Source organism: Apus apus, chromosome 10 (assembly GCF_020740795.1).
Source record: "Apus apus isolate bApuApu2 chromosome 10, bApuApu2.pri.cur, whole genome shotgun sequence".
NCBI classification, from domain to species: Eukaryota; Metazoa; Chordata; class Aves; order Apodiformes; family Apodidae; genus Apus; species Apus apus.
The window spans coordinates 13,608,403-13,634,754 of NC_067291.1; the positions used below are offsets into that span (position 1 = coordinate 13,608,403).

The 26,352-nt window shown below is 47.0% G+C and overlaps 1 protein-coding gene across 1 annotated transcript in view; it reads right to left on the reverse strand.

The window, feature by feature from the left end:
* ABHD2 (abhydrolase domain containing 2, acylglycerol lipase) overlaps positions 1-14,047 on the reverse strand; it is a 39,286-nt gene extending 25,239 nt beyond the window's left edge. The window contains exons 1-3 of the mRNA XM_051628218.1: positions 13,979-14,047; positions 3,719-3,805; positions 2,653-2,853 (exon numbers count right to left, since the gene is read on the reverse strand). Of these exons, the coding sequence (XP_051484178.1) occupies positions 2,653-2,846 (194 nt within the window). The 5' untranslated portion in view covers positions 2,847-2,853; positions 3,719-3,805; positions 13,979-14,047. The remainder of the gene's footprint in view (positions 1-2,652; positions 2,854-3,718; positions 3,806-13,978) is intronic.
* Between the last annotated feature and the right edge of the window lie 12,305 nt (positions 14,048-26,352).

Below are 26,352 nucleotides of genomic sequence, written 5' to 3' on the forward strand. Positions count from 1 at the left end.
AAAGCTGGACAGGGGTAAAGGAAGGGACATAAAGAGATAAGAAAATATGAGCTCTAGGAGGACAGTTTATTGCTTACCAGTATTTGATCAATACATAGAAAGCTTCTAGCAGTTTAGAGAATTGTAAAAAGCAGTACTAACATCTGCAAGCACAAGGTCTCTGGCACACATCCATCTCAGGCTGTTTTACTATCCAAAACTCTTAAATTATTCATCCACCACCACTTGGCTTACTGAATAACACTACAGTTACAAAGTACTCAGTAAGTCCATAGGTGAGGATGGTGCCATTAAAGGGAAATAAAATCCAGAAGTGTTTTTTTCCAAGTATTTTTGAATAGTCACACAGATAGAACAACTTTGCTTATTTCTGCATTCTCCCAAGCCACCCTGTTTGTTTTTTTCCAACAATAATTCACCCCTTCCTCCCTTATGACTGAAGGAGCTGAACAAACCAGGCCTGAAAGCCAGTTCACAGCTGTACAGAAGTATTGGACTTGCAACATATCTTAAAACAAACCCAGTCCTATTATAACAGGAGGGATTGCTGGGCTACTTACTTTGCTTCCATGGGAGAATTTGAAAAGAGCTGCTTAATCAGCTTTCCTACCACTCTGGATAATTAGCAAGTAATCAAAGCCTCAGAAGATTTTTTCAGTGGAGTATGGAACAAGCTGTTTTCACATAGTTTGGAGGACTAATTAGCAAAAAGCTATTTCATGCATAATTGCAGGAATTTAAATATATTTGTTCCCCTTTAGTCTCCAGGTGACTTTCATGCCTGAAAATAGGATTTTTATTTTTGTATTTAAAAAGTCTGATAACATCAATAGAATAGCAAAAAAATAAATCACACATCATCTTAGATTTGTCCTTCCTGTAAACCCTTTCAATCCCCAAGAATAATTACATTCCTGTTTCCCTTAAGACAAGAATACAGACAACAAGACTGAACAACTATCTGTTGACACATTTTGTTCTAGTTTGCCTCAAGGGCTTCCATGAGTGCAGGAAACAACATTCTGCCCATGAACCACATATGTTGGAAATCACTGCTACAGTTTTCAGAGAAGTTGGCAAGACTGAGCTCTGGGCTGATCCAGAGAAAGCAAACAACCCAAGAAAGCACATTATTAACAACATCAGGTTACTGCAAGAAACTCTTCACTCCAGCAATTAATGCTCAATAGGTGTACTGCATTTTTTTTAGAAATGTTCTGCATTTTCATTCTTTTGGGAATGCTTTTTTCTCTCCAAGTGAGTGAAAGTTCAACACACGCCTCTAATACAGTAGTGCTAGGAGCTTGTGCCTCAAGAACAGAGCTGAAGTAGGAGTAACATGGATTCTGAATTAGCTTAAAACCCATTTCCAAATATTAGCCTGGTACTAATATGCCTTCAGGACTGGTAATCAGCACAACTTCATGCTTGATCTTTACGTGACTAGGGACTTGTCAATCTGGAGGACCAACACAAAGATGACAAATGTCTAAGATACACTAAGGAGGTTCTAGTTACTTGGTATTTTTTTTTCAGGAAGTAACTGCTTTGCAGTTAAGGCACCAGTCATAATTAAGAATCCAATTTCAGTGCTCAGCTCCAACACACACTTATGTTGCTACCAAACTCAAAGTGCATCAGGGAGCCTTCTCCAGGCTCTAACAGATAATGCTTTGTTTCCTCTAAGAGTTCACAGATTGTACTGCCTAAGATCTTATACCTTATGTAATCAAGGCACCTAACATCACTGCTGAAAGCCTCGCATAACCCCTAGAATAACTATCAAGCCAGTTTGACTTTTGAGATACAAAAGGAAGGTTTATGCAGCTGCACTCAGTGCTTACAAGATAATTGATGTATTTAGGGCTTCTAAATAGGACCTGCAAGTTCTCAGTGATCGCAGTAGAGAAACATTGTAATCAACATCCTTGTACCTCCAAAGCCTCACCAAATTGTAGTAAATGCTTAATATTATTGGTGAAGTTAAGGGCAGCTGCACTGATTCTGAAGGTCCTAGAACAGAAGGGCAAGGATCAGTCTGCTCAAATACACAGCTGACAATGTCAGTTTGAAAGTGGATTCCACGGGCTTAGAGCTGACCAGTATGTCATTACTTTATTAAACCAGTTATGATGATGTGCTCTACCCAGTAATAGATTTCATTAGTCTGCAATCAATTTAAGGACCTTGAAGTAGAAGGCACTTTAAAACCAAGCACTATCCCTGTGTTCATTATAATTGCAGAGACACATTGAAAACATTTCCTTCCTGGGAGTCCTGTCAGATTTCTTCCCCAACAGAAAGTTGTTTACATGAAAAGGAAACACTGGTGACTGCATCCATCCCTACCCCATTTCCACAGACAGTGGACTATGAAGTGCTGACATAGTACAGGATCAGCATACAGCTACTATACAGAGAGGCAGGGATGACTTTCTCCATACATTCCTGAAGAGCCCTGCACAATGAAGCTTGGGCCTTAACCCAGGTGCCTCAGATAATAACAATAATTAAATACTTAGAACATGTTTATTTTATCAAGAGACTACCCAGACATTCACTTACACCCAGGTTTAAGAACCTGCCTAGCATGTTTATGTGCAGCTCTTCTCCCTATAACACAGGTCAACATGGAAAAAATATACTACTTACTCTTTGGTCAAAAGTGGGCAGGATTTGAGCAGAAAGCGGGCCAAAGCAGAGTCCTGGTAGATGAGTTCAGGAGGGGCAGTTGGGCTTTTTAAATTCAAGCAGCGAACAATAACATACAGCACAGCAGCAACTGCAGCCAGCTTCACCCCATCAAACACTGCTGGCAGCTCAGGGGTTTCCAACATGGCACTCATTTTGAGCCTGGAGATCAAAAACATTAACACTTTTTACAACATACTGATGGATACGAATATCAATGGCGTTGTTAAATATAAAACAGTGCTAACCAACTACATCTGTCAGTTAACCCTGGTACAAAAATCTGAACATATCAACTCAGACTCGTAACTTTTAAAGACAAGAGGAAGTTTATTTTGTACTGCTCTAAATAACCTGAGCAGGACAAGAAATAGAAACTGGATGATCAGTTGGGAAGGAAATTTATTCCTAATCAGTGCTTGCAAATGTCTCAGGTGTCAAACACCAGTCTGCAGCCAGTCAATACTTTCAGGATCTTGGCCAAGACTATTCAGCTCAAACAGAAGCAGAGTGAAAAGCCAGGCTATAAAGGCTCATCAGCGGCTTTGGATGTGTCCTTCTTCCTAGATGTACAAGCCAGGCTCAAAAAGGAGAACTTGAAAGAACTACTGTGTTAGCTCCTCAGCCCAAATTTTGCAACTACACAAGAACACTGGTACCAACCCCTGCCTGTATTGAAGGCGGTCTGGTAACTTTACATACCAGGGAGTTCAACATTTATTTTAATTCAGTGTAGTTCTGCAGCTGAAGTAGGACCAGATTAACATCTAGTCTTTCAAGGCCTTCAGAGTAAAGGAAGTAAGGCAGAGGTGAAAATTAAAGAAGCCACAATAAAACAAGATCCTTTCAGCTTGAAATCAAATTCTTAAACTGATCCAGATTTTTTTAAATATATGATTCAAACAGCTGTCTGCAGTTATTACAGAGATGTTTCATCCATGTCGAAAGGGAAGGTTTTTCCCCCTCTGCCTTTCTCCAGGTACATGGGTAACCTAAATAAGATACCAACTGACAAGTCAAGTCTTACCAACGTTACTTTTTCTTCCAACTAGAAATAACTTCCAGGCCTCAGAAGAACCGTCACCGTTTGGATCCACGTACTACCTGAGTTGCCCTGTGAGGAAAGAAAACCAAATTTATTACTACTGATAAAGCTGCATCTCTCAGCTGGAAGGCAAAAACCCCCAAACTTATACAGACGTACTATGACAAATTTTATAATTTGTGTACTCAGTCATAAATCACTTCAATGCTGAGCTATCTGCACCAAAATTCTTGCCTGTGCAGATTTCAGACTAGATGAGTTGCCTACAGCATCTTAATCCATCTGCAGAGAGCAAATACACCTTCATGAGCAGAGACAGACAAAGCAATAATGAAAACCTGTGCAACTTCAGAGGAAAGCCAAGCTTTGAACTTCCAGAACACAACAGTCACCATCTTTGCAAGACAATGACATTATTCCCAGTTAAAAAAAGCTACCCAAATCCCACAGTATTTAAAAGACTAGAAGTAACAGGCTACTGTTCTTCTCAACTTTGTGCCATACCTACACTATTACTTAAGTGTGAAGCCAGCTTTGAAAGTTTCCTGCTACTTTTACTCAGGCTTAGTAAGGCAGCTCAGTCCTACAGATGGAAGCTTGTAAACAGTCTCTGCTTGTTCCCACACTTGCTTTTTTAGGAAGTTACAACATATCACACTTCAACAAGATGGTGAGAGCCACCAGGAGGCTCAGATACAGCCACCTAATTAACACCAGTGCACACACAGCAAAGCTTGTTACAAGAACTTGATGATGCCAATAAAAGAGAGAGATCTTTCAGCCTGTAACTGTAAAAAAGTGATATTTACAATTAGAACTAGATTCCCTATGGGCACAACAAACCAATGGGGAATCAGAGCTTCCAAGAAAAAGCTCCAGAACCGTCTGTTCTCTACCATGACTGCTGCTTCCAACTCATGAAAATACACCAGCAGGACAGGCCACACCAAAGCCTTACTCTTCTTCCTAGCAGGAAGGCAAAACCTCAGAAGTACTTTCTGTACCCAATACAGCTGCACCAAAATGCCTTGAAAAAAACAAGTCTGACATCAGCTATTGATTAAAAGAGAACTGGAAAAGCTGCAAGTCTCTGCCACCATAACCATCTGTGTTGCAGGAGAACAGAGTGTGAGGGAAGTGGAGACATTTAACATTGGACAACTCCAAAGCTTCTGTTTTCCAATTCTGATCTTCACAGTAGAAGGGAAAGAGGAGTGGGCTACAGAAAAACATTTATTCCTCTGATCAGAAGACTATATTGGCATCATGTCTCAATGAAGAGTTCTAGCATGACGTTCATCTGTAGTGTTACTTCACTTTCATAGTTAGTAGATGTTTACCAAGGCTACTCCAAGCAAACCACAGCAATGGCTTCTCCAGAGAAGGTACAATTAGCAGAAAAGTGGATTCAATTCCTGAACAATCACTGACTCAAAGACAACCAGGTGCTTGAGCAAGTCTTCCCCAGCTAAAACTCCCAGAAGTTCTGTTGGCACTTTCCCTTCATTGTTTTATTTAGCAAATTAATAGACACATTGATACAAAAGTTACCTAAAATCTTCATGCAACCTAGATTTTTAAGCTAGTTTGCTGTTTACAGCTTTCACAGCATTAGTATATTTGTTAAAAATAAAACTGGGCATGATGAGTCATTAGTGTTTTGTACTAGTGACTCAGTACAACTGATCCAACTAAGCTGTTCCCTCCCCGAGTCTTCTCTCCCACAATCTTCAGATTACAAACACACCACCTCTTTTCGATACTTCTATAACCAGTTTTTGCCTGTTGCTACCTTAAAAAATAAAGCATATTAGCTCCGAGTTACTTTCAGAAAAATCAGCAGTTGGTAGGCAGGATTATGCTTTGACACTTGTGAAACAGTATTTTTCCATTTTACAGCCTAAATACTCATTCAGTGAACATACACACTTGCAACATGTGCTAGAAGTTCACGTATGTCAGGATCTTTATGTGAAACTTGCACCACTCTGTCTACAGGTAACACAAAGCTGGCACTGCTGTTGCAGTTGTACAGCAGTCTGCATTGATTAACTAAGCAATGGATCTAGTCCAAGAGGACTAGATTAGTAAACTCCATGTCCTATGGATCCAGCTGGGACACTCCAGGTCCTCCCTTGAGTCTGGTGTTTCTGAAGACCTAAACAGACCTGTCTCAGCCAGGGCAGATTTGCAGGGGCTGAGACAGAGCACTCTGCTCCAAAATGTTAAGAGTTTAGCCGACTGAAATGGATTTGAGAGCTCTGCCTCGAATCACCTAATTTACAAGCAAGGATGAGGTTACCTTGCTTATGTTTTGTTAAACCCTTTTTGTAACAACCCAATTAACTTGTCTGTCTACAAAAAGGGACAGAACCACAATATTAAACCAGTCAAATTTTAATCTAGCACCTCCTCTAAATGGGATATAATAAACTAACAAACATCTGTCCTTTTCTGTATACAGAATACAGGTTCACTTTTGGCAGGCTAGATGAAGTTAGCAAGAAGCAGTACGTGTATCACCAGAAGCAATGAAGTCAGCCTTTTCACTTATCACAGGGTTTGAGATCCACACTGAGGAACACAAAGCTGCTGATGTTCTCGGGGCCAAGGAAGCTACTTTGAAGTGCACAATTCCTTTTTTTATAAAAACATCGCTTAAAGATTGTTGGTCTTTGGGGCTGTCATGCCCTTACAAGCAACATTCTTAAATCCAGTTTGTAACTGAGAACTTAACTTTAGGATCAATCACTGAAAAACAAATGCTGGATTTGTGAAGTCTTTCCATTTCCCCTTTCATCACAGAATAAAAAGCTGAAAATCGTTTTACAGGAAACACTTCAGTGCTACTGTTAACAAAGTGCACCTCACCTGTACAAGTATAATGAGAAAAACCCTGTCTCCCCATTCCAGGCAGGAATAGAAACACCTACCACAAAAGCCAGTAGAGCTACAGCAAATTTTTCATGTATCCTTTCAAAGGTTTTGGGAAAGTCACTGCCAAGATATTTACTTGTACAGCAAATCATGACTAACAACCAATCTGAGACTTGCACACACTTGTGTTCCAGGTTTCCAGGGGAGAAGATACTCTCCCAGGCACAGAAGTCAGTTTACCCTGTGACTCAACCAGGCACACACAGGATTTGGGAGCTATCAAGCATTACAGCTCCTCCACCCATGCTGAAGCTAAGCCTGACTCTGCATACTGGAAAGCCAACACTAAAAAAAGCAAAGACATTAGAGGAAGCCACTCCCATAAAGTCCTTTCCTCAGACCTTTTAATGAGAACTGAAAGCCTGGCAGATTCATTTCACTGAAGCATTAGAAATGCTTTGGGCTAAAGCAGAGATGCAGCCGTATGGAACTGCCCACAGCCAAGAGTACAGGCAGTCACTTTACAAGGGGCTCCACTAGCAAGATATTTTATGCTTTTCCAGTTACATTCACTGAATAATGTTAAAGGAATCACTTTTCCAGGAATGGCAGTTTGATACAAAAGCCTCCTAGATGCCCTCCCACCAGTCAGCATTCCAGTTCACTAGTTCTTTCAGAGCTCAGCTGGACAGCAAGACACTGAGCACACCTGGCCAACACCAAAAGCATTTAAAAATCCCCTTTCCTGTCCTTTTACAGCTTCTACCAAGTAGTTCAATATGCTCTCTTCCCCATTAAGATTCAGAAGAGCCAAAAAGGCTGTTTCTAGACACATTAAGCAGACTGATAAGTTAGTTAACAGACATTTCTTGGATTGGTTTAATTTATTTGTAGTGCCTGTTTGCAGAATAACACTCTGAAAGCAAGTCTGCCAGAAAAGAGGAAAGCAAAACACCCTACTTTAAGAGTACTGCCTTGGCAGATTCAGATCAGAAATATTTTCTTCCCCTCTTTGAAAGGGGAAGAAGGAAGGCTGTTTCACTGAAGTTCGTTAGAGAATGTTTCCAGAAAATGATTAATATTTAATATCAGCCCAAGCTAATGCTTCTTCTGAAACATCTACTGCAAACCCAGAAGTTACTGGCCTGTCACTACCATGCAAGGTATTTAGAACCACATTATGGAGAAGGGACCTTTATTAAGGAAAGGGTGGAAGGTCCAGTCACTACAAAGGTTTTTAAACAAAGCCAACTTTTATGCCAGCATATGATTGGAATCTCATTCCAGGAAGACTACTGAAGTGCATCACATTGCTGAGCTTTCAATGGCTTAAATGCAGAGGAAGATGTTTAGAGACCATTCAGATGAAAACGTACATAGGGCATGGACACACCTGGGGAAGACTGAAGCAACGTGTCTTTATGGGAAAGGCTGCCAGCTTAAGTTTTTGAAAAGCACTGGAGAACAGTCTGAGGTCACACAAGGTACATGCATACAGGAACCTGTGCAAGAGGAATCATGAAAAACCTCAAGCTTTGTTGCACAGCCCTGTATCCTACATTTTATCCAGCACTTCTTGTATGAAAGATGCTTTCAATTTTAGGGAAAAAAAGCGTTTAAGCTTAAACTGCTACTTTAAGGTCTCCCAAGAATTACATCAATACAAGCATTTTAGGGCCACACCTGTGCTATGCCTCATCAGTTCAGGCACACACAGCAAGGCAACACATTGCTTATTTTGAGACTGGCATCTAACCAGCCCAAGCTTATCCCATGCAGAACCCCCACTTATCTTCAGTGGTAGCTCAAGAAGAGAAGACATCAGAAGCAAATGCTGAGATCATCAGGATGTATCGCTCAGTACTTCTGGCCATTTACAATAGCCAACTAAATCTCAGATCTCAAAACATAGAGGGTTTAATTGAGAATGAGCTGAGCACTTCAAGCACTTAAGCTTTGGTTTTCAGGAAATGTGGCCACAAGAGATAAAGTATAGTCCTCACCAGAGCCACCAGGAGTCTGGCAAAGCCCACCAGTTTTTTTGTCAAACAGATTTTTATCTCCAAATAAAGAGGGCACACTGACATGTCCCACCACAAGGACGCTTAAAGTACACTACTTGGACAGCATGTGGAAGTCCTTGGTGCAAATTCCTCCAGTTTGTGCCAGAGCCAGCACCCAGGCCAGGATTTGGCCAGTTGGTGAGTATTCAAAACAGCAGGTACTGTTTACACCATGTTCCAACAAGAGTTTCTTGGCTGGTGCCTTCACTGGAATTTGACCTTTTCATCAGATACAATACTTGGCTCATGTACTAAATTTAGAGGTACTGTGAGGTTACAGGGACAAAGTTCATAGCATGAGGGACCATCAGCACAGCCAGAAAGGCAGGTGCTTTAAACTAAGGTGTTTTTTTTCCTTTTTTGACTTTGAGAAGTCCTACACATTCAGAGCAGAAGCCAAGCACCTAAGAGAGCTGGGTGTACAGGCCAAGGGAGCTTGCCTGAGAAAGCACCTGAGAATAATTCTATAGCCAGCAGGGCCAAAGACCCACTTCCCCAAGTAAGCAAATTTACAGTCAAATGTGCTTTGAATTTCACTTCCTTCCCACTACAGGAACTACTTCTACTTCTTCACAATATTATTTTCACTGATCAAAATGGCTCTACTGCATTACAGGCAGCTTTTGTATATTATCTAAAAACAAGGTTGCTGGTTGCTATGTAGACTCTCTGTATGTCACCTTATGTGGTTCCTGCTTGCCACAGATGGATTGAAAAACACTGTATTAGCTTTTATTGCACACCTGATGTACAAGATTAAACTCAGACAAGACAAAGCTCTGATGACTTCACAGAAACCAATTAATTGCATGTTATCTTAAAGGCTCATGTTATTTAAGCAAACAATTATCAGATTACTGCAGAGACCTAGGACTTTGTCACACCCCAACCTCTGCCTTTTGGAACCACAGGGCAGAGATTCAGCTCCTTGTAGAAGAGGTCAAGCTTACTTTCAGGTACTGAGGGAGAAGAAATGCTGGCTAATACTTTTCCACAGTCTTTTATTTGCAGGTGTCACCTACCACATAACTCTGTCAGTGGGCACCATCAAGCTCAAAGGAAGAAGTGGAATAAACACATTGCAGAGAACCCAAAAATCCATGCTCAGTATCTGAGGGAAAACTACTAGCATCAATCCACAGATAGACAAGTAAGCCAATACAAACTGCATGACTAAACCTCCCTGCAAAAGCATACTCTGTTCCTCCACTATATTTTGAAACACAGCACCACCCTGTTAAAGCCTCATTTACCCTCAGACTGCAAGCCCTGCATCCCCACACTGTCACAGAGCTCAGATGTACACACCAGAGGAGCAGCCACAGTTCAAGCACATCACAACTGTTCTTTGCTCAGCTACAGGGTGTACAGCTGCATAAGTGGGGAGCATGCTCCACACCAGGCAAGCTGCACAGCTAGGAAAGAGCATCTATCACCAACACACAAGTTAAAGACAGCCAAGAAACCTTTATTCAAGACTGGTCCAGTTCAAGCAGTTGGAAAACACCTTCATCTGAACACAGTCAAAAGCTGAGGTGCTACTTTACTCTGAAGTCTTTGAACACCCAGCCTACATTTTCCCCTGACAAGCAGCTCTGTTTCACAGCAGCACAGAAGATTTGCAGAGTCATTCTCTTAGAGTCTGCCCATGACATAGAGAAGGTTCGCATTAGGCAAGTTTAATTTACATCATTACAATAAAAATGAAACACCACTACTGCGGGCAAAAGAAGAAAATACCAAGAGACAGGGCTTGACCAACACGCTGCTACCACTGCTGGAGAACACTCAGGTATTTTCACAATGTCAATTAAAAGAGAGGTTTTGGAGCACCACAGCAGTCACCAGTAACTCAGTTTTAAGAGATACACTCTCCTGCTGAACCCAAGTGGGACATTAGGGATATTACTGGCACATATCTGAGGACATTTTCTCTTACAAGGATGTTCACTGTAAATGACTACCCATCTGCTTATTTCACTTAGTACAATCTTTCCTATCCACATATGCCCAACCAACACTTCACAGAACTGGGTGTTCTGGTTACAGGACAGCCAGGCTTCAACACCCTCAGCATAATCCTTCTGGAACCTGCATCTCTATGTATAAGCATCTCAGAAAATGTAAATAAATTTAGTAGGACAAACTGCTGAACAGCAAACCCTTCAGTAGCTGCCAGTCACTTCAACTAGCTGAGCATTTCCATAAGAAGCCCATATTACATGGAGCACTCAATGCCTAGAACAGGACTGTAGCTCAATTATTAACAAGTACAGTACATCAGAAGCTTCAGAAGCTTTTGATGTTTGCAGGAGCTCAGTCCATATGAGTAGAGGAAGTTGTAATTGCCATTTATTTTAGTCCAACTGACCCTGTGATGATGAGAAACTCAAGTATTTCTCAACAGTAGAATAAGTGCTAGGCAACTGCACTTCTTGGTCAATCTAGAGATACAGGTTAAAATCTATACCTTGCAAAGCATGACACTTCCTTCCACTGTTGTTACCTCTAATGAAGCATAGACACAAAGATGCTTCAAGCACCTGGTTTGTACAGAACTCCTTTGCAAAGCATTCTGAATGACTGCTGCCTGATACTGGCAGAGTAAGGCTGGGACAATCCTTTATTATCAAGCCATCTGATACAGCCAGCAAAAAGACAAGCCCTAGGGCACACAAGCCTTCCTAGAGCTAAAACAGGCTAGGATAGCTGCCTGACTAGGTTAGCATCATTGCCACCCACGAATAGTGGGCAAGTGGGACTTTGCTTCTCAACAAGGACAGACTGCCCTTGCCCACTGAAGTTAAATAAATTGTTTGGTACTTAACTCAGTGAGCCGAGTTTGATCAGATTTTTAAAACTACATATAAGCTTAATCTTTTCAAGCTATTTAGGCTGAAGAAAGGCAAATACTTGCACAGAAGTTCAGCTGATCTATAACACACCAAGAATAGTAATTCAGAGCTCTCACACATTATGAAACATGATCTTCCAGAGAAATTCAAAAGCGTAGCTGAAGACTCCAATATACAAGTAGACCTGCTATGATTTAGGCTTTTGCTGAAAAGTCCAAACCACCAATTTCAGGCTGGTGGCTGCACCTGTCAAGACAAATTACAAGCAGTAAAGATCCCAGCATGTACACCCCTCCTAGAGACTTTGCTAAATCCTGAACTGTTGTTAACCCAAGTTCTGGCATTGCCAGAGCTGGCAGCATGAAAGTAAGAATGAAGTGGCCAGAGACACAGAGCAAGAAAGGGGAGTAAGAGGGCAATGTGAAGCCAGGGCATTTCTATTATTAAATGAGCTTAAACTACAACTCCAGAGGTTTGAATCACTGCTCTGAAGTCACCATTTTCTGTAGTACATTGGGTTACATCTAAAAGGACAGTTGCAACTTGGTAGATTTGGAGAGCCTCTTCATATGTCTGTGTCAAGGACAAATGATGTTATTATGTCATCTTTCCTTTCCAATATCACATCCCAGAACAGTGACTACTTCAGCATGTTGATCTCTGGGTTTTCACATGAGAAGTTTAATAATGTAGGCTCTTAATGTTTCATAAAGCTAAGCTGCTATTCATTCCCTGAATAGAAAAATGTAGCTTTCACAAGGAGAGTAGGACAAATTAATTTTTAAGTTTAACTTCTTCAGAAACAGTTTTGCAAGATGGAAGGTTTTATTTCCCAGCCTTCACATCTTTTCCACCCCTAGAACAGACAGTCTAGCACAATCTTAGGTCAGCCTCATCCTCTGTTAAGCTAACTCACTCAGTGACACAAAGGACCTCCCCTGCAAAAACTGAAATACAACTATTTTTACAACTAAGGCAGGAGAATAGAAGAACCCAAACATTAGCTCTTAAGTGCTTTTAAAATATCCTTCCTGTTCTTATTCTTGACTTTGGGACTGAAATAAAAAATGGCTAGAATAAGAAGAAAGGTTGCAAGTCCACTGATCCAAGAAGTGAAAAGAAAATATATTCAAATTTCTCTTGTGATATGAGAACTAAGCAAGCATCTAGGAAAGAAGGTGAAGCAGATGAACCAAGAAAAGATAACAGAATAACCAAAGACTAGTCGTCAGTAACAAAACTCCCTTTATGGGAAATAAACATTATTGAAGACTTTTTGCAAATGAGGTATCACAAATGTAAATGGCTGAGCTGTGTGTTCCATGAACACCTTATCAGTGGGGCCCAGAACCTGTCAACCTAAGCAATATTACAAACATGGCTGAGCATGATAATAATTGATAAACAAGACAAGTAAGGTGAACACCCTGTATCAGTTTGATGATTAATAAGCCACAAACATTTGTTTACAGATGGAGGTAACAGTGCTGTGGAAGTCAAACAGCAATCTGTAAGAGGAAGACAGGAATGTTCAGGACTTACCACACCAGTGACAACTGCACATCAACAATAAGAGGAAGCTGTTACGAGTTGTCTGAAGAGACCCCAGAGAATGCAAGTACAGAATGCAATCCCTCCAGCCATAACTGTGAAAAAAGAGCTGCTGCTAACATACCTCTTCTAAAAAGTTAGTGTCAGGTGAGGGATTTCAGCAGCTGTAACACATCAACTGTGACAGACACATCTACCCATCCTGTGCTGGAGTAAATCACAAGTTATACACAAAGATGCAGAACGGAGTGGACAGAATCATGCCACACAGGCTAACAAGAAAGTATCTAGTACACATAAACAAAAGGAAGGCGAAATTGCCTGCCAAAAGCTAGCAGCAGTGCCGGGACCTAGGAATACGAGGAACAAAGGAGCAAAGCCTTACTCAGGGGGAGCAGCAGGACCTGACCAGCACCTGCTGTAACTCCGCGTACCACCCTCTCAGGACCTCCTGCTCCGCGCTCAGCTTCCCACTGCCTCCCTCCTCAACCTTCCCCCCCCGGGAGGCCAGGCCGCTCCAGCACCGCCCCGCACGGCCTCGTTCCCCCGGGAGGCGGCGGGAAGGCCTCTCAGCCCCGGCGGGAGCCGAGGCAGCGGGAGGGGACAGGCCCGCAGCTCCCCACAGCCAGGCCGGGCCGAACCCCGCCTCCACTCCAGGAAACCAGCACAGGCGGCAAGGCTGCTGCCCAGGACGACAGGAGGAGGGAAGCAGGGCAAGCACGGGCGGCCTGAGGCCGGAGCCAGGGGAGCGCTGTAACCACCCGCCGCCTGACAGACCCGGCCTCAACCAGCCGATGCTCCGTGCCCCCTCGGGTCCCGCGTGGCTGGGAAGGAAGAAAGAAGACCCGGCCGCCCTCCCCCTCAGCACCACGGAGAAGGGGCTCCCCCCGCCTCACCTGCGGGCCCAGCCGGGCGAGCCCCCACCGGCCTCTCCCGCCGCTCCCGCCCGTCTGCCCCGGCCCCGCTACCCGCGGCCCCTTAGCAACCGCCCGCGCCCTCCCATTGGCTGCGCCGCCCCGCCGCTCCCGCCCGGCCCTGCGCGCGGATTGGTCGGCGGGCGGGCCCCCCGGCCTCGGCTCCCGAGCGCCATTGGCTGATGCGGGCGGCGCGGGGCGGGGCGGCGCGGTTCCATTGGCTCGGGCGCTGTCAGTCACGGGGCGATGGCGGGCGCGGGGCGGGGGCAGCGGCCGCCGGTTCCTGCCGGCGCGGGCAGCGTCCTGCGGGGCGGGCGCGGCGGGTCCCGGGCGGCGGGCACGGCCCCCCCCGGCCGGCACGGCCCCCCCCGGCGGGCACGGCCCCCCCCGGCGGGCACGGCCCCCCCCGGCGGGCACGGCCCCCCCCGGCGGGCACGGCACCCCCCGGGCTCCTCCCGGCCAGGGGGGGGGTGACAGGGACGGGGCATCCACCTGGAGGCCGATGGAAGCTGACACGCTTGGGAGGCACCGGAGAGAAAACAAATAATGAAATAAAAACGCTCGCAGTGCGATGTTTATAAACTTGGCCTTTTTTTTTAGCCTCCCAGAAGAGCCACACGGCACGTTCCTCGTGACATCAACTGTCCGAACTGTGTTAACAGTTGCTTTATATCACGGGGTGGAAAAATCCTCTCCCTGATCTCGGGCATTTTGTTTCCCCGGTTGGCTGGGAGCTGGAGCTTCCCACGCAGAGAAACCTCTCGCGGAGCGAGTCACATTTTCCAGACTTATGTATCTGCAGAGAGATGACTTAACTGCTGGAGACTGAGTCACAGGGAAGGGAGGGACCGCTGAAGTGATGCTGGCAGCCCAGGAACGGTGGCAGCCCCACGGCAGGCACTGCTCCTCACCTGCTGCGGGTCTGACCCCGCACCGCTCCGTCGAACCAGCTGGATTCTTTATCTTCAGCCTTTAATTAACCCGGGGTTAATGGTGGATGCTAAATTGGCCCGTGACTCAGCTGGGCTGAGGTTTGGTATGTCTGAAGGCAGCTGAGTTAGGCTTGTGATCAAGCTACAAGATAGGCTTCGCAGATAAACTTCCGGCAGTGGCCTCTTAACTACGTATTTGAAGAATGTGTTTGAATTTGATTGCAGAAAATTGCAGCCCAATTGATTACAGGTGCACCTTGGCTCCTTCCCATCGATCCAGGCAGGAAAACACACTAGGAACCAGAGCTGAGCTTCCAGGCAAGGCTCTTCTTTTAAATCCTTGAGGCTGTGGGAGATTTCTCTGACCTGAGAGAAGCTCAGCTATTAGAAGAGAGATTTCTTAAGCACGCTGTCACAAAGCAAAGCAGAGTTCTGAGAAATAGAGTGCTCAGGTGCTCAGGCGCATCAGTGAGGAATGAGAGCTGAGAACTGGAGGGCACTAACACTGCAGAGGTGGCAGCACCAATTCCCAGGTGGCTGTGCCAGGGGGAGCCCAACTCCTGAGCTGTGCTTATTGCAAGAAGAGATGTGATGGAAAAGGTGCAGTGTTTCCAAAAAGGGAAGGAGGAACTAGTGCGAGCCGGTAGGCGTTTTACTCTGGACAATGTAGGAGGGTTCCAGCTGCATCTTCTGGTGCAGGAGCAGACATAGCTGGGAGGGAGCAAGCGTGTTTTGTGAATACAAACCCAACTTTGGGCTATTAAAACAGCCTGTGAGGGAAGCTGAGTCCCCTCTGAGTGTGTGGGGAGGTGACTGACGTTGGTATGTCCGGGCGGTGCGATGGTGAGCACAGCAGGGCTGGCCAGTGCTGGGAGCAGTGGTGTCTGCAGAGGTGGAGCCCTGTGGCTGGGCCACAGCACTCACAGCACACAGCTCACCTTCAGGAAATGCCATCTGAGCAGTAGCCCAAACCATCCCGTATGGAAGGGTGCTGGGAAGAGCCAAGCTTCATTCCCAGCCCTCTGAAGGGAGGGATTTGGCAGCTGCAGCCCAGCAGATGTTTTTGTTTGATGTTGCTGCAGAGAAGCAGGATGGGGGTGTCTAGCTTTGGAGACAGGAGGATTCCTCTTTAAGTAGTGTGGCTACTACCAGAGAGGGCAAATGTATATGCTGGAAACTGTAGGCACAAGAAGAACACACTGCTTTGCCTTGTGCTTTGGGCAGGCACTCACCTCTCTCCAATGAAGCCAAAAAAAGGCTGAGGATAATTGCACCTTTTTAAACCCAGCATTTGGAAAAGTACTGGGCAGGGAGAACTCTGTGTGGTGCTGAGCCAGTCTGAGACACCCCTGTACAACATCGTGGTGACAGTCACCTTTTGTTCTTCACATCCCTCTCTCTTTCGGCTGTTGCTGCCACAGGGAACTCGGACTGTCGGGCTCTTTTTCTGCTTCATTTCCCCTGCCCCAGCTTTCCTCCCACTCAGCAAACATGCAGTGCACTGAAGGACTCCCAGGAAATTTGCACCTCTCAGGAAACATTTTTGCTGGAGGAAATATCGGGGTGTTGATCTCTGCCAAGGTAGCGGGAGCAGAAAGGAAAACACCTCTTCTGGCTGGGTTTGATTGCCAGCTGAAAATAAGCAAAGTGCCTGTCAGTGACGTGTGAACACAAAAAAGCTTTGCAGATGGAAATAAAGGCAATGCTTTTCCCTCTTCTCCTGCTCTGCCTTCCCTGCAGTGCCAGTGAGGCTTTGGCTCCCAGGCTGCAGAGCTGTGCTGTTGGAGAGCCTGTTGGATCTGGATGCACAGGGCTCTTTGGACTCTTACGTATTTTCTGCAAATGGTGCCTAAAAGTGTAATGGGCACTTTGCAGAGCTCTAAATAGAGCAGCCTCTGTCCTGAGGAGCTGACAGGGTAAGGAAACAAGTGCCAGGGATGGGGGAATGGCTGCATCACAAACCAAAGCTGGGGAGGTGGCACGTGGCCCACCTGCTCAGTATTTTTCCATCACGTTCTCATTCAGCTGCTCCTTGCCAGCCTCTAGCTCTGTCACTCTGCTCAAAAGCTTCTGCTCAGGGTTTATTTAGCATGCTATTTATTTCCTAATTACAGCACTTACTGACTAACCTCAGCCCTACAGGGCTACAGCTGCCCACCTTTCTATGTCCTGTAGACCAGAGGCTTTGTTGTCTCCTGAAGTAATTTCTTCTGCTGCCCTGTTGCTAGAGACTTTCTGACTCTTTGTTCTTTTTTTTTTCTTCTCTTTTTCTACTAAACCAAGAGGGCTGTCACTGCTAATACAGGAAGCTTCACTGATCACTTCAGAGCAGAAAAGCTACTGCATTCCCAAATTCTTTAGGTCAAAAGAGAAATGCCACAGAGCTGAGCACTTTACCTGGCTGTGCTCCGTGGCTCCTGTCTATGAATTCCTGACAGCCAGCTCACTCCTTTTACCCCAAGTCCAGCCACAGCTGCTGGTTGGAGGAAGAGGCTTTCAAAACCACCGCCCAGCATCAGCAGTGACACTTGAACACTGCCTGGCTCCATGAACAGCCTTAGTGCTCCAGGGGATGGATCCATCTGCATGTCCCTAGAGGTGAATCTGTTTCTCAACATTCCTCAATTATCCAGTGAATCCAGTTAGGTGGAATAAACTAAGACTGTCAGGCTGAGCAGACCTATCTCCAACAGCAGCCACCTCCAGTGCCACCTCTTACTCACTCAGAGCTACTTCAGAGCCATTTATATCCCTTTATCACACATTTTGGGAAATCAAAACACAGCTGCAGGGGCAGTGGCTCTTTGGTGTGGCATCTGTCCCTAAAGCCATCTGCATGGGAGCAGCAGGTATCTGGCAAGCAGCAGGAGCAGCAGCAGGAGGTATCTCTGGTGGAAAGTGGGATGGATTGAAACAAATGGATGTAGTAAAGCCAGAAGGATGTATGAGTTTCTCCTGGAGTGTTTCCAAGATGTCATACTGAATAAAGGAAGCTATTTGTCTAATTCTGAGTGGTCTGTCTGACATTTGCCATTATGATCTGTTCCTGAGGTTAGAGTTTGGAAAGACTATGATTATCCAGCCTCAGAAAGCCAGTTAGGGAGGCTGCTAGAGCCACATTTTTTTCAGTGACTACTTCTAAAATATTTTCTTTGGAAAAGTTGCCATAGAAGTAGTGGTGCATAAGGAGAATGAGGGGTTGCAATCCTGCAAACTGAAATGCTTAGTGAACCAAGCAGTGGGATTATCAGCTCCCTGTAAAAATCCAGATTTTAGTATTGCCTAAGGAATGGGGAAAAGCCTCTTCCCAGAGAGCAATTATTTATGGAAATAAAGTGAGCGGAGGTGGAAGCTACAGCCTCGTGCCAAAATAATGGGAACCAAGATATGTCTGGGAGGTAGGGAGCACACAGCTGTGTTTGGATGAGGGTGAGTATGAAGGAGACTTACAATTGTGGTTTTGGGGGAAAGGATGATGGTGTCAGGGTAACAGGGAGCCCAAGATGTGTTTTCTGGAGTTTTAGAAGGAAAGCAAGAGAGGAAACAAGCTTGATTCTGGTGTGGGAAGGTGGGTTGTGGATGAGGCTGGTGGGGACCACAGGAGTGTGGTTTTGGGGGTAGGCAGGTGGGGAGGAGGCAACAAGGAGCAGTGGGGTAGTTGGGATGAAGGGATAATCCAGAGCATCCCCATCTGTCAGATGCTTTCCTGGAGGTGCACTGGCAATGACAGCCAAGTGGGGAAGGTCAGCTGCTGCTTCCAGAGGTGAGCTGCAGATGACCACCCACTTCCACACACAGGGACCTGGCAGGATGCAGAATGACCTCCCAAGAAAACAGCAGCTGCAGAGCTACAGCCGACACTGACCCCTGCCACTCCTCCAGCTGACCACACGTGGCTTCACAGGAGCAGCACTGCCCTTCTGAAAACCCTGCCTGTCCTGCCACCAAGTTAAATTACTGCATGGGCTGGAGGGAATGAATAGTGCTGCTGATGCTGTGTGTTGATCACTTCTCTGGGCTGACACCACCTTGCCTTGCGAAGCTGGTGTCTCAGCCCTCTGGAAATGGTATCTGATTTACCACACATCTGCCAGACCAGCTTTAAGATCCTGATCCCTGTAGTTCCCATGAAATCCATCCTTGGATCTAGCAGTAATGCCACCGGAGGACTTTAACGGAGTTACACGGGGCTGGATGTGTAGGAAGCAGTGTAGGACTGGGAGGACACATGGCTGAGCGGTGGTGGTGGTGGTGGAGATCCTTCTCCCAGAGCAGCAAGGAGCTGCTGCCCCGGCGGAGGCTAGAGGGTGCTGTGCTGCAGGGAATGGGTGTCAGCCTCACTCCCTGCTCAGCATCACGCAGGTAGAAATTTGCAGGAAACGCTGCCTTTGAGCTAAGATGAAGAGCAAGGTGCTGGCTGTAGTGACTAACATCCTCCAAGGGTTTTTAAGACTGAAATACCAGCCCCGTCTAGCTCATTAGTTAGCACCTAGAAGGTGACGTACAGAAAGGGTGGCTTTCCTCAGGCAGGTGAAGAAGCAAAAAGGAGAGGACAGAGGCAGGAGTGGGAAAAAGGAGTGAGAAAATGAGGAACAGATCAGACGATAAGGAAGCTGAGTGTAACAAAACCAGAGAATAGAATAAAGAAAGTAAAAGATTAAACAAGTGGAGAGGATCACTTCAGCTGCTATGTCCAATTAAAGGCTGCAGACCTGCTCAGCCTTGAAAAGGGAGATTTGCTTGGGAAAAAAACCAAGGACCACTTCTTGCTTGCAGTAACCGAGGCTGAAAAGCCCATGGCTGATGAGGCAGGATCAGCTCCTGTTTACCCAGCTGAGGTGTGGCTAATCCTGAACCTAGCAAAGAGCAAAGCTAAGGAGAGACAGAACAGGCACGGGGGGCACAGGAGACAGGGCTGTGTTTGTACAGTGGCTGACAGGCAGCTGCAAGACCAGGCAAAACCACAACGTGCTCCCAAAGAAGCAGCTCTCTGAGCAGATCGCTGCTTCCTGGAAAGCCTGCCAGCTAACCACAGGCAGCCACAGCCAAGGTGCCTCCTGCTTGGGGCTGCACGTGCTCAGCAAAACACAGCCCTGCCAGCCCCAAGCTGTGGTTCTGGGGTCACTGTCCTCACTGCTGGCTGCCTGCAGCAAGTGAGGCAAAATTGCAGGTGTAGCTAGAAGAGGAGGAAGCAAAGGTAGGTGTTTTCTTACATTCCCAGGTCTTGCAGAAGACAGCCTACCAAAAGTGAGAAGATGCAAACCCAGCAAAAGAGGAGGTAGACTGTGAAGGAGCCCCATTTCACAGCCACCCTAAAGGGACTGCACCCCAGGGGTCTTGGGGAAGTTCTGGTGTTCTTTTTGGTGAACAGTGTCTGTACAGCGTGGTGTGCCTGTGAAGCCAGCCCTGCTCATGGAAATGAGCAGGTCTCAATGTAGGTTGACCTCCCTCCTGTTTTCCACCTTGAGCCTGAGGTGGGATAGCAAGGACTGGAAGCAAGCATCCTAAACTGGACACAGGTTACCACACAAGCTCCTTATAACCACCCTGGTCCTTCCATGTGTGCTGAAGGAGATGCTGGGGCTGCATCTGTAGGTCCCTGGAGAGTATCTCCAAGAGGAACAAATTAATATGGCCCAGAACATGGTCGAAAGGGAATGCTCTGCAGGGATGTGAAGCCCCGTTAGGAGCTAAGATGGGCTGTGAAATCCACATGTTTTCTTTCATGGCATCTACTCTGAATGTCTCCAGCAAGAGCCACTGCTTTTACTGCAGGGGCTGTCAGACCAGTGGCCCATTGCCAGCTGGGGCTGAGTGGGGACTCAGCAATGGAGCTGGGGCTGTTCAACCCCTCTGAGAACCACTGGGAGGATTCAAATTAGGTGGAATTTGCATCCAGAATTAACTGGGCCGTGGAGCAGGACAAAGTGGCGAGAGGGCACACCAATATGAAAATGCCTAGAGGGTGTTTGATGGCAGAAGGCAAATAGGTTCATGCTGTAATAAAGACTCTGGCAGAAGCTGGACAAGGTAATTGGTGTGGTGGAAGATCCCACTGAGAAGGAGGGGTGAATGTACAGGGCATGTAGGGTACGACTAACAGAACAGATGTGTTAAAAACATGTTAGTATAAACTTCCCAGCAGGCAGAGAGAAATACTTGGGAGATTTTACAAGGGTCTGATACAAAACCAAGCTCTAGGAAATTTCCCTTGGAGGAAGTCTGTGAAGCAGCCAGGGCATGGGTGGGTACACCTGACTGTCAGGGAACTATTGTTCCTGCTAATGAGGTCTTCACTGCTCCAAACAACGTGTATGGAAACTGTATGGAGACGTCTGTGGATGTGCAGAGCTATAAGCTGGCTTCTTGCCCAGGAGCTGTTGTTGCTGCTGAGCCAGGAGGTAGCACAGCCCCAGGCAGAGCACTTGGGGAGGACGCAGCTGCCCTGGCTGTCCCATGGTGTCCCCTGCTCCAGCCTCGTGTCCCCTTGGGTGCATGCTGTCCCTGGGGCTGGCTACATGTGCTCCTCCATGGCGGGTCTGGATGCCCTGGCCAGGCAGCCCTGGTTGGGCCGTGGCTGTCATAGATGGGTTTCATTGAGGACACATGTCTGGCTTGAAGCTTGTTTTCATTTCCTTTTGAGGAAAGGAGTCATGGGAGAGGAGTGACTGAGCTGGCTCTCCTGGATACAGACTGCAGTGCCAAATGACCTCCTGCTGCGGTTTATTCTGTCCCTGCAGGCTGCAGCCCAAGGGGCTGGAAGAAACAGAGAAGGAGCTTCAACAGGTGTGCCAGTGGTGCAGGAGCCAGGACAGGAAAGCAGGTTGTAAACAAGGGGGGAGGCTCTGACAGGTCTCAGAGCAGGGGGCCCGTATGGTCCTTTACCAGCACGGGAGCTTCTGCAGCTGCTCCAGCTGAAGACATCAAGCACCAGGAGCTTTGCCCCAGAGCAGAGGTCCTATGGGAACCAACGTCCTGCATCAAAAGTCACCAGTCACCTCATACAGGGGCCCAACGGGCTCCAGGTGGCCTTTGAAATCCACTTTGGGCCACAGAAACCAAGGGAATAAGGAGCTGTGTTTGAGGTGCGATCACCCTGGATGCCCCCACGGGGCTTGGCATCTGTGCAAGAGGGAGGGAGGTATGCAGGGACCTGTGCTTTCCTGCTACAACCAGCCATAGATGTGGCTACTGAAGTGTACCTTAAAAGGCCCCAAATTATGCCTCTCTTCAGGAAGAAACAAATCCCAGAGCTGTGGCAGATCACTCTGCCTGCCAGGCTCTGGGGGAGCAGAGCAAGTGGGAGGCACAGAGCGGGGTGGGGGTGGGCAGAGTTCAAACCTTCTCATTATGCTCCAAGATACAGAGATCAAAAGGAAGCTTCACAAATTAATGAGGCCCTAGCCTGGGCAGGGCCTCTCCCCAGCACGGATGGGTGGGAGGGGATCATGCAGTAATGAGCAAACTGCCTCTTCTCCACCAGCCGGTAAGACAGGTTCTGGGCTCCTTGCTAGCCCTATGGCCCAGCTCGTTAGAGTTCATTAGTGCTGTTACATATTCATACAGCATTAGTGCTGTCAGGCCCCTGATGTTTAATCAGGTAGCAAGCTTGCCTTGAGCCCTGTAAGTCTTGGAGGACCTTCCATCAAGTGTATGCCAGAGGCGCACACACCAAAACTGATGGCTTGAGTAAGGAGGGGACTTGTGAGCCTGATAACAGGACAAGGATCCATCCCTTGCCACAGAAACCTGGCTTATCAGAAGAACCTCGATGACAAAAAGTTATCAAGTACACGATTTAGTGCTGTGTGTCAAGGCAGGAGCTTGCCAAGAGCCTCCTGAAAAGAACAAAAGAGCCATGGCTTATCTGCCTGTGGCATCTGCTGGGTGCTGGGGCGCGCAGCTGCTAATCCATAAGCGGTTTCGATTGTGCATCAGGGCGTACCACGGGGTGCCACTTCGTGTTACCAGGTGGTAACAAACAACGGGCTAGAGAGGGGCGAGTCCAGGATATGGGCTCTGCTCCATCCTCCCGGAGTAGTCCCCTGAGATGGGCACCTCAGGGAACAGCCACCACCATGCAGGTGTTTAGTCCTGGCCAGTGGTTTATGCTGATCCATTGTTAGTGGGGCAACAGCCATTTCCCAGGGTGATTTCTCCTGTAGCAGATACAAATGGCCTTTGGAAATTCTGCTGTTACCACTGACTGTAGAGGAGGTGTGAATAAAAGGCCAAGCCCATGTGCCCATCTTTTAGATGATCAAAAGAAAGGAAGACATGTCCTTCCCTCAAGCCCCTCTAGCCCTTGGTTTTCCATCTGTCAAATGAAGATGAAGGCAACACCTCTTCTGTTGGAGATATGCATGGATAAATCCTTACAGACTGCAAAGCACTCCAGTTCGAAGAGGGGGTTATATAAAGGTGCTTACATTAAGCACTTTACACAGACACACCAGCTCTAAGCTGGGCATAATCTTGTTACTGAGGTTAGAGACTTGAAGTTAAACTGGCTGAGATCTCATCTGAGCTCTGACTTGATCAGCAGTGGGAATGGAGCAGAACTGAGGGACTGTGCAGCCTTTTGCCTTCTTCCTTTGAAAATCACAAGGTTTTACATAACCCTGAAGGGCACTTGCTCCCTTCACCAACCATTCCATGCCCTGAGGATATTCAGTAGCTATGTTTCTTCAGATAGTCCTGAAATTCCTGGTGTCTAAACATTAGCATCCCTAAAAGTAAACCCTGAGTTTAAAGGAACTGTTGCCCTTTTGCTGGAAAGGGCAGAGACTGTGGAAAGTTTTTTGGTTTTTTTTTGTCTCTAGGAAATAAACAGAGGAATCCTGCCACAAGCAAGGATTTTCCTGGCCAGGGGTTGTGTTCTGCAGCCACTGGAAACCATGCTCTGGCTTGCTGGCTGGCAGTGACGCTGGCCAGGGCTGCAGGAGGTTACAGGTGCTGGCACTGAACACTTGGTTATCCTGTTAGAGGGATTAGGACCAGACTGGGGCTTAATCCTCTGTGACGGTGTTGTGGATCACTTCTTCCCGCTCGGAGTGGCTGACACGTGTGCCAGGATGGGGGCATGGTCCCATGGAAACCTACCCAGGACCTGTGCTGTGGCCTGAATCACAACTTCGGTCTTTAGGAAAGAGCTGTGCCCACGAGGGATGGAGCTTTCTGCCTCTGCCTGGGCTTTTTTCTGGGCTGAGGGAAGAAAACCAGAGAGAGTTTCGGGTGGGGAATCCCTCGGGGGTGTAACTGCTGCTTTTCTTTTGAGATAAACCTAAGCCAGTGAACTCCTTTATGGAACAGATAGCTGAAACAATAGGAGCTGCCACCCGAAAAAAGACCCATACAAGGGCCAAATGGGCCTTTGCTGGAAGTGGGTGGTGTCATTGCTATCTGATGGTGGTGGGAGAGGCCCCGTGGGTCAGAGGTGAGTGTCTGAGAGGGAGTGGAGAGGAGCATGAAACCAGGGTGATACCAGAGACATCACCGCAAATGTATTGACCATGAGACGCACCTTGGCTGGTTTTATGATGGATGGGGGCTTTATGCTTGAGCAAGGGGCAGGCTGTGCATTGTTCGCCTCCCTTGCTCAGGGGAAAACACCTTTGTATAAGCTTGGAAAGAAAGAGGGTTGCATCAGAGAAACACACAGTCCCATAACCTATTTTCCCCTTTATCACTGCAGTTATGGGAACCAGGATATCGGCTATCTGCATGGCTCAGAAAGGGTTACAGCACAGCAAAGCCTGGCAGGTCTCCATGCAGAAGAAACCAAACCCAGTGGTAAATCCTGCTATAACAAGGCCTAAGTAGTCCCTGCAGAAGGGAGTGAAATTATGCCTGACCTTCAGCCTACCCAATTCTTTCAAGTAGAGCCATCTCTTGCGAAAACTTGGCGGCTATAGGAACCCGGGGTGTGGTGTTCGCCTGTGGGGGCTGTATACATTCCTTGCTGCTTCCCTGTCCTTGACAGGTTGTTTCTCTTCTCTGTCTCCCATAGCCAGAGCTTCACTCTTCCAGCTGGCACAGACTTGGTTTGTCCTTGAGATCATCTGCACCATGACAGGTCTCCATTCAAGGAGCCACTGGTGCCTGCAGAAAGCGCCATTCCTATGGAGAGCATAGCTCTGCCTGGCCTCCACCACTCACTTTTTAATATCCTTTCCCATGCATGTTCCTTGGGACATTGGCTTTCAAGTCCCTGGGGACAGAAGGAAAACATTTTGCTTTCTGTTTTTAGAGAGGCTGATGATTTTTCCACAGCTCCCTCTGGGTCTTGCATCCTTTCCAGGACCAATCCAGGCAGCAGCCCCTCAAAAGGCGGAAAAACACCCTTGTCCTAGTTGCTTGTGCACAAGCCTGGGAATCTTGCCCTGTGCTCTCCTCCTCCTGACCTTGTTTTCCTCTGAACACCACAGCAGTAATTACCCTGAGGTTGAAGGGTTATTCGAAAGCAAGCTCTGTGTCTTGTCCACTCCCTCGTTTCTAGCCACTGGTTCTCCCTGCACTGGAGTTACACTCTGCCTAGAGTTTCTATTTTGTTGCTATTATTTTTGTCACCCAGCAAGGGTGGTATGTCTGGGTGGGAATATGTGTCCAGCTCCCTGTGTCCCTCATGCTGTGGTGCTCTGGAAATGCCAACAACAGCCAAATCACCAGGGCAGCAGGTTGTGTTGGTGGGTCTGTCTCTGGTCGCTCTCAGTCTGGGTGCTCTCATAGGCATTGGTTGACTGCATCCAAGAAAAACATTAGTTGGATGCTGGAATGGAGATGGAAAAGGAGGTGGAAAGACTGGTCAAAGTGCATGGTCCGTGGCAGGGCTGCCCGTTTTGCAGCTGGCTGAGTTGGCCGTGTTGACAAAGCCAGAGATGTAGCAACACTCAGGCAGAGTCAACATCTGAACATGAGCAACTGGAGTGTCTGAGGTGGGTTAGTTAATGCTGAAATGGAGGGTTTTGCAAGAAGTGATAAAATCAGCTTCATGTTTAAGGAGGAGGGCTTGGGGTGGATTTCCAGTGTGGGGTCAAATGATCCAGCATTCCTATACTGTGCAATTCTCTTTTCCAACGTGTTTGCTGCTGAATATGAATTTAGCCTGAATATGCTTTGGCATGACAATGTCTGCCTTCCAGGGCAGGGCTCCCCACACGACACATGCTCCTCTCGAGAACATGGTTGGGCTTTTCCAGCCCTTGGTGGCAAGGCATAGCTCAGAGGAGCTCGTTTGTGGCTGAAGCAATAGACCTGTGGTGTGGTGCTTTGGGCAGAGAAGCTGTTGTCTCCCCACCAATCCCGTTCCCTTGCACCCGACCTGGCTGCAAGCTGTTTTCCTTGATGCTGGTTAGGAGGAGCTTGGGAAAACCCCGTGTCCCAGTCGCATGCTGCATGCCAAGGGTGGCAGAGGGTTTCCTCCCC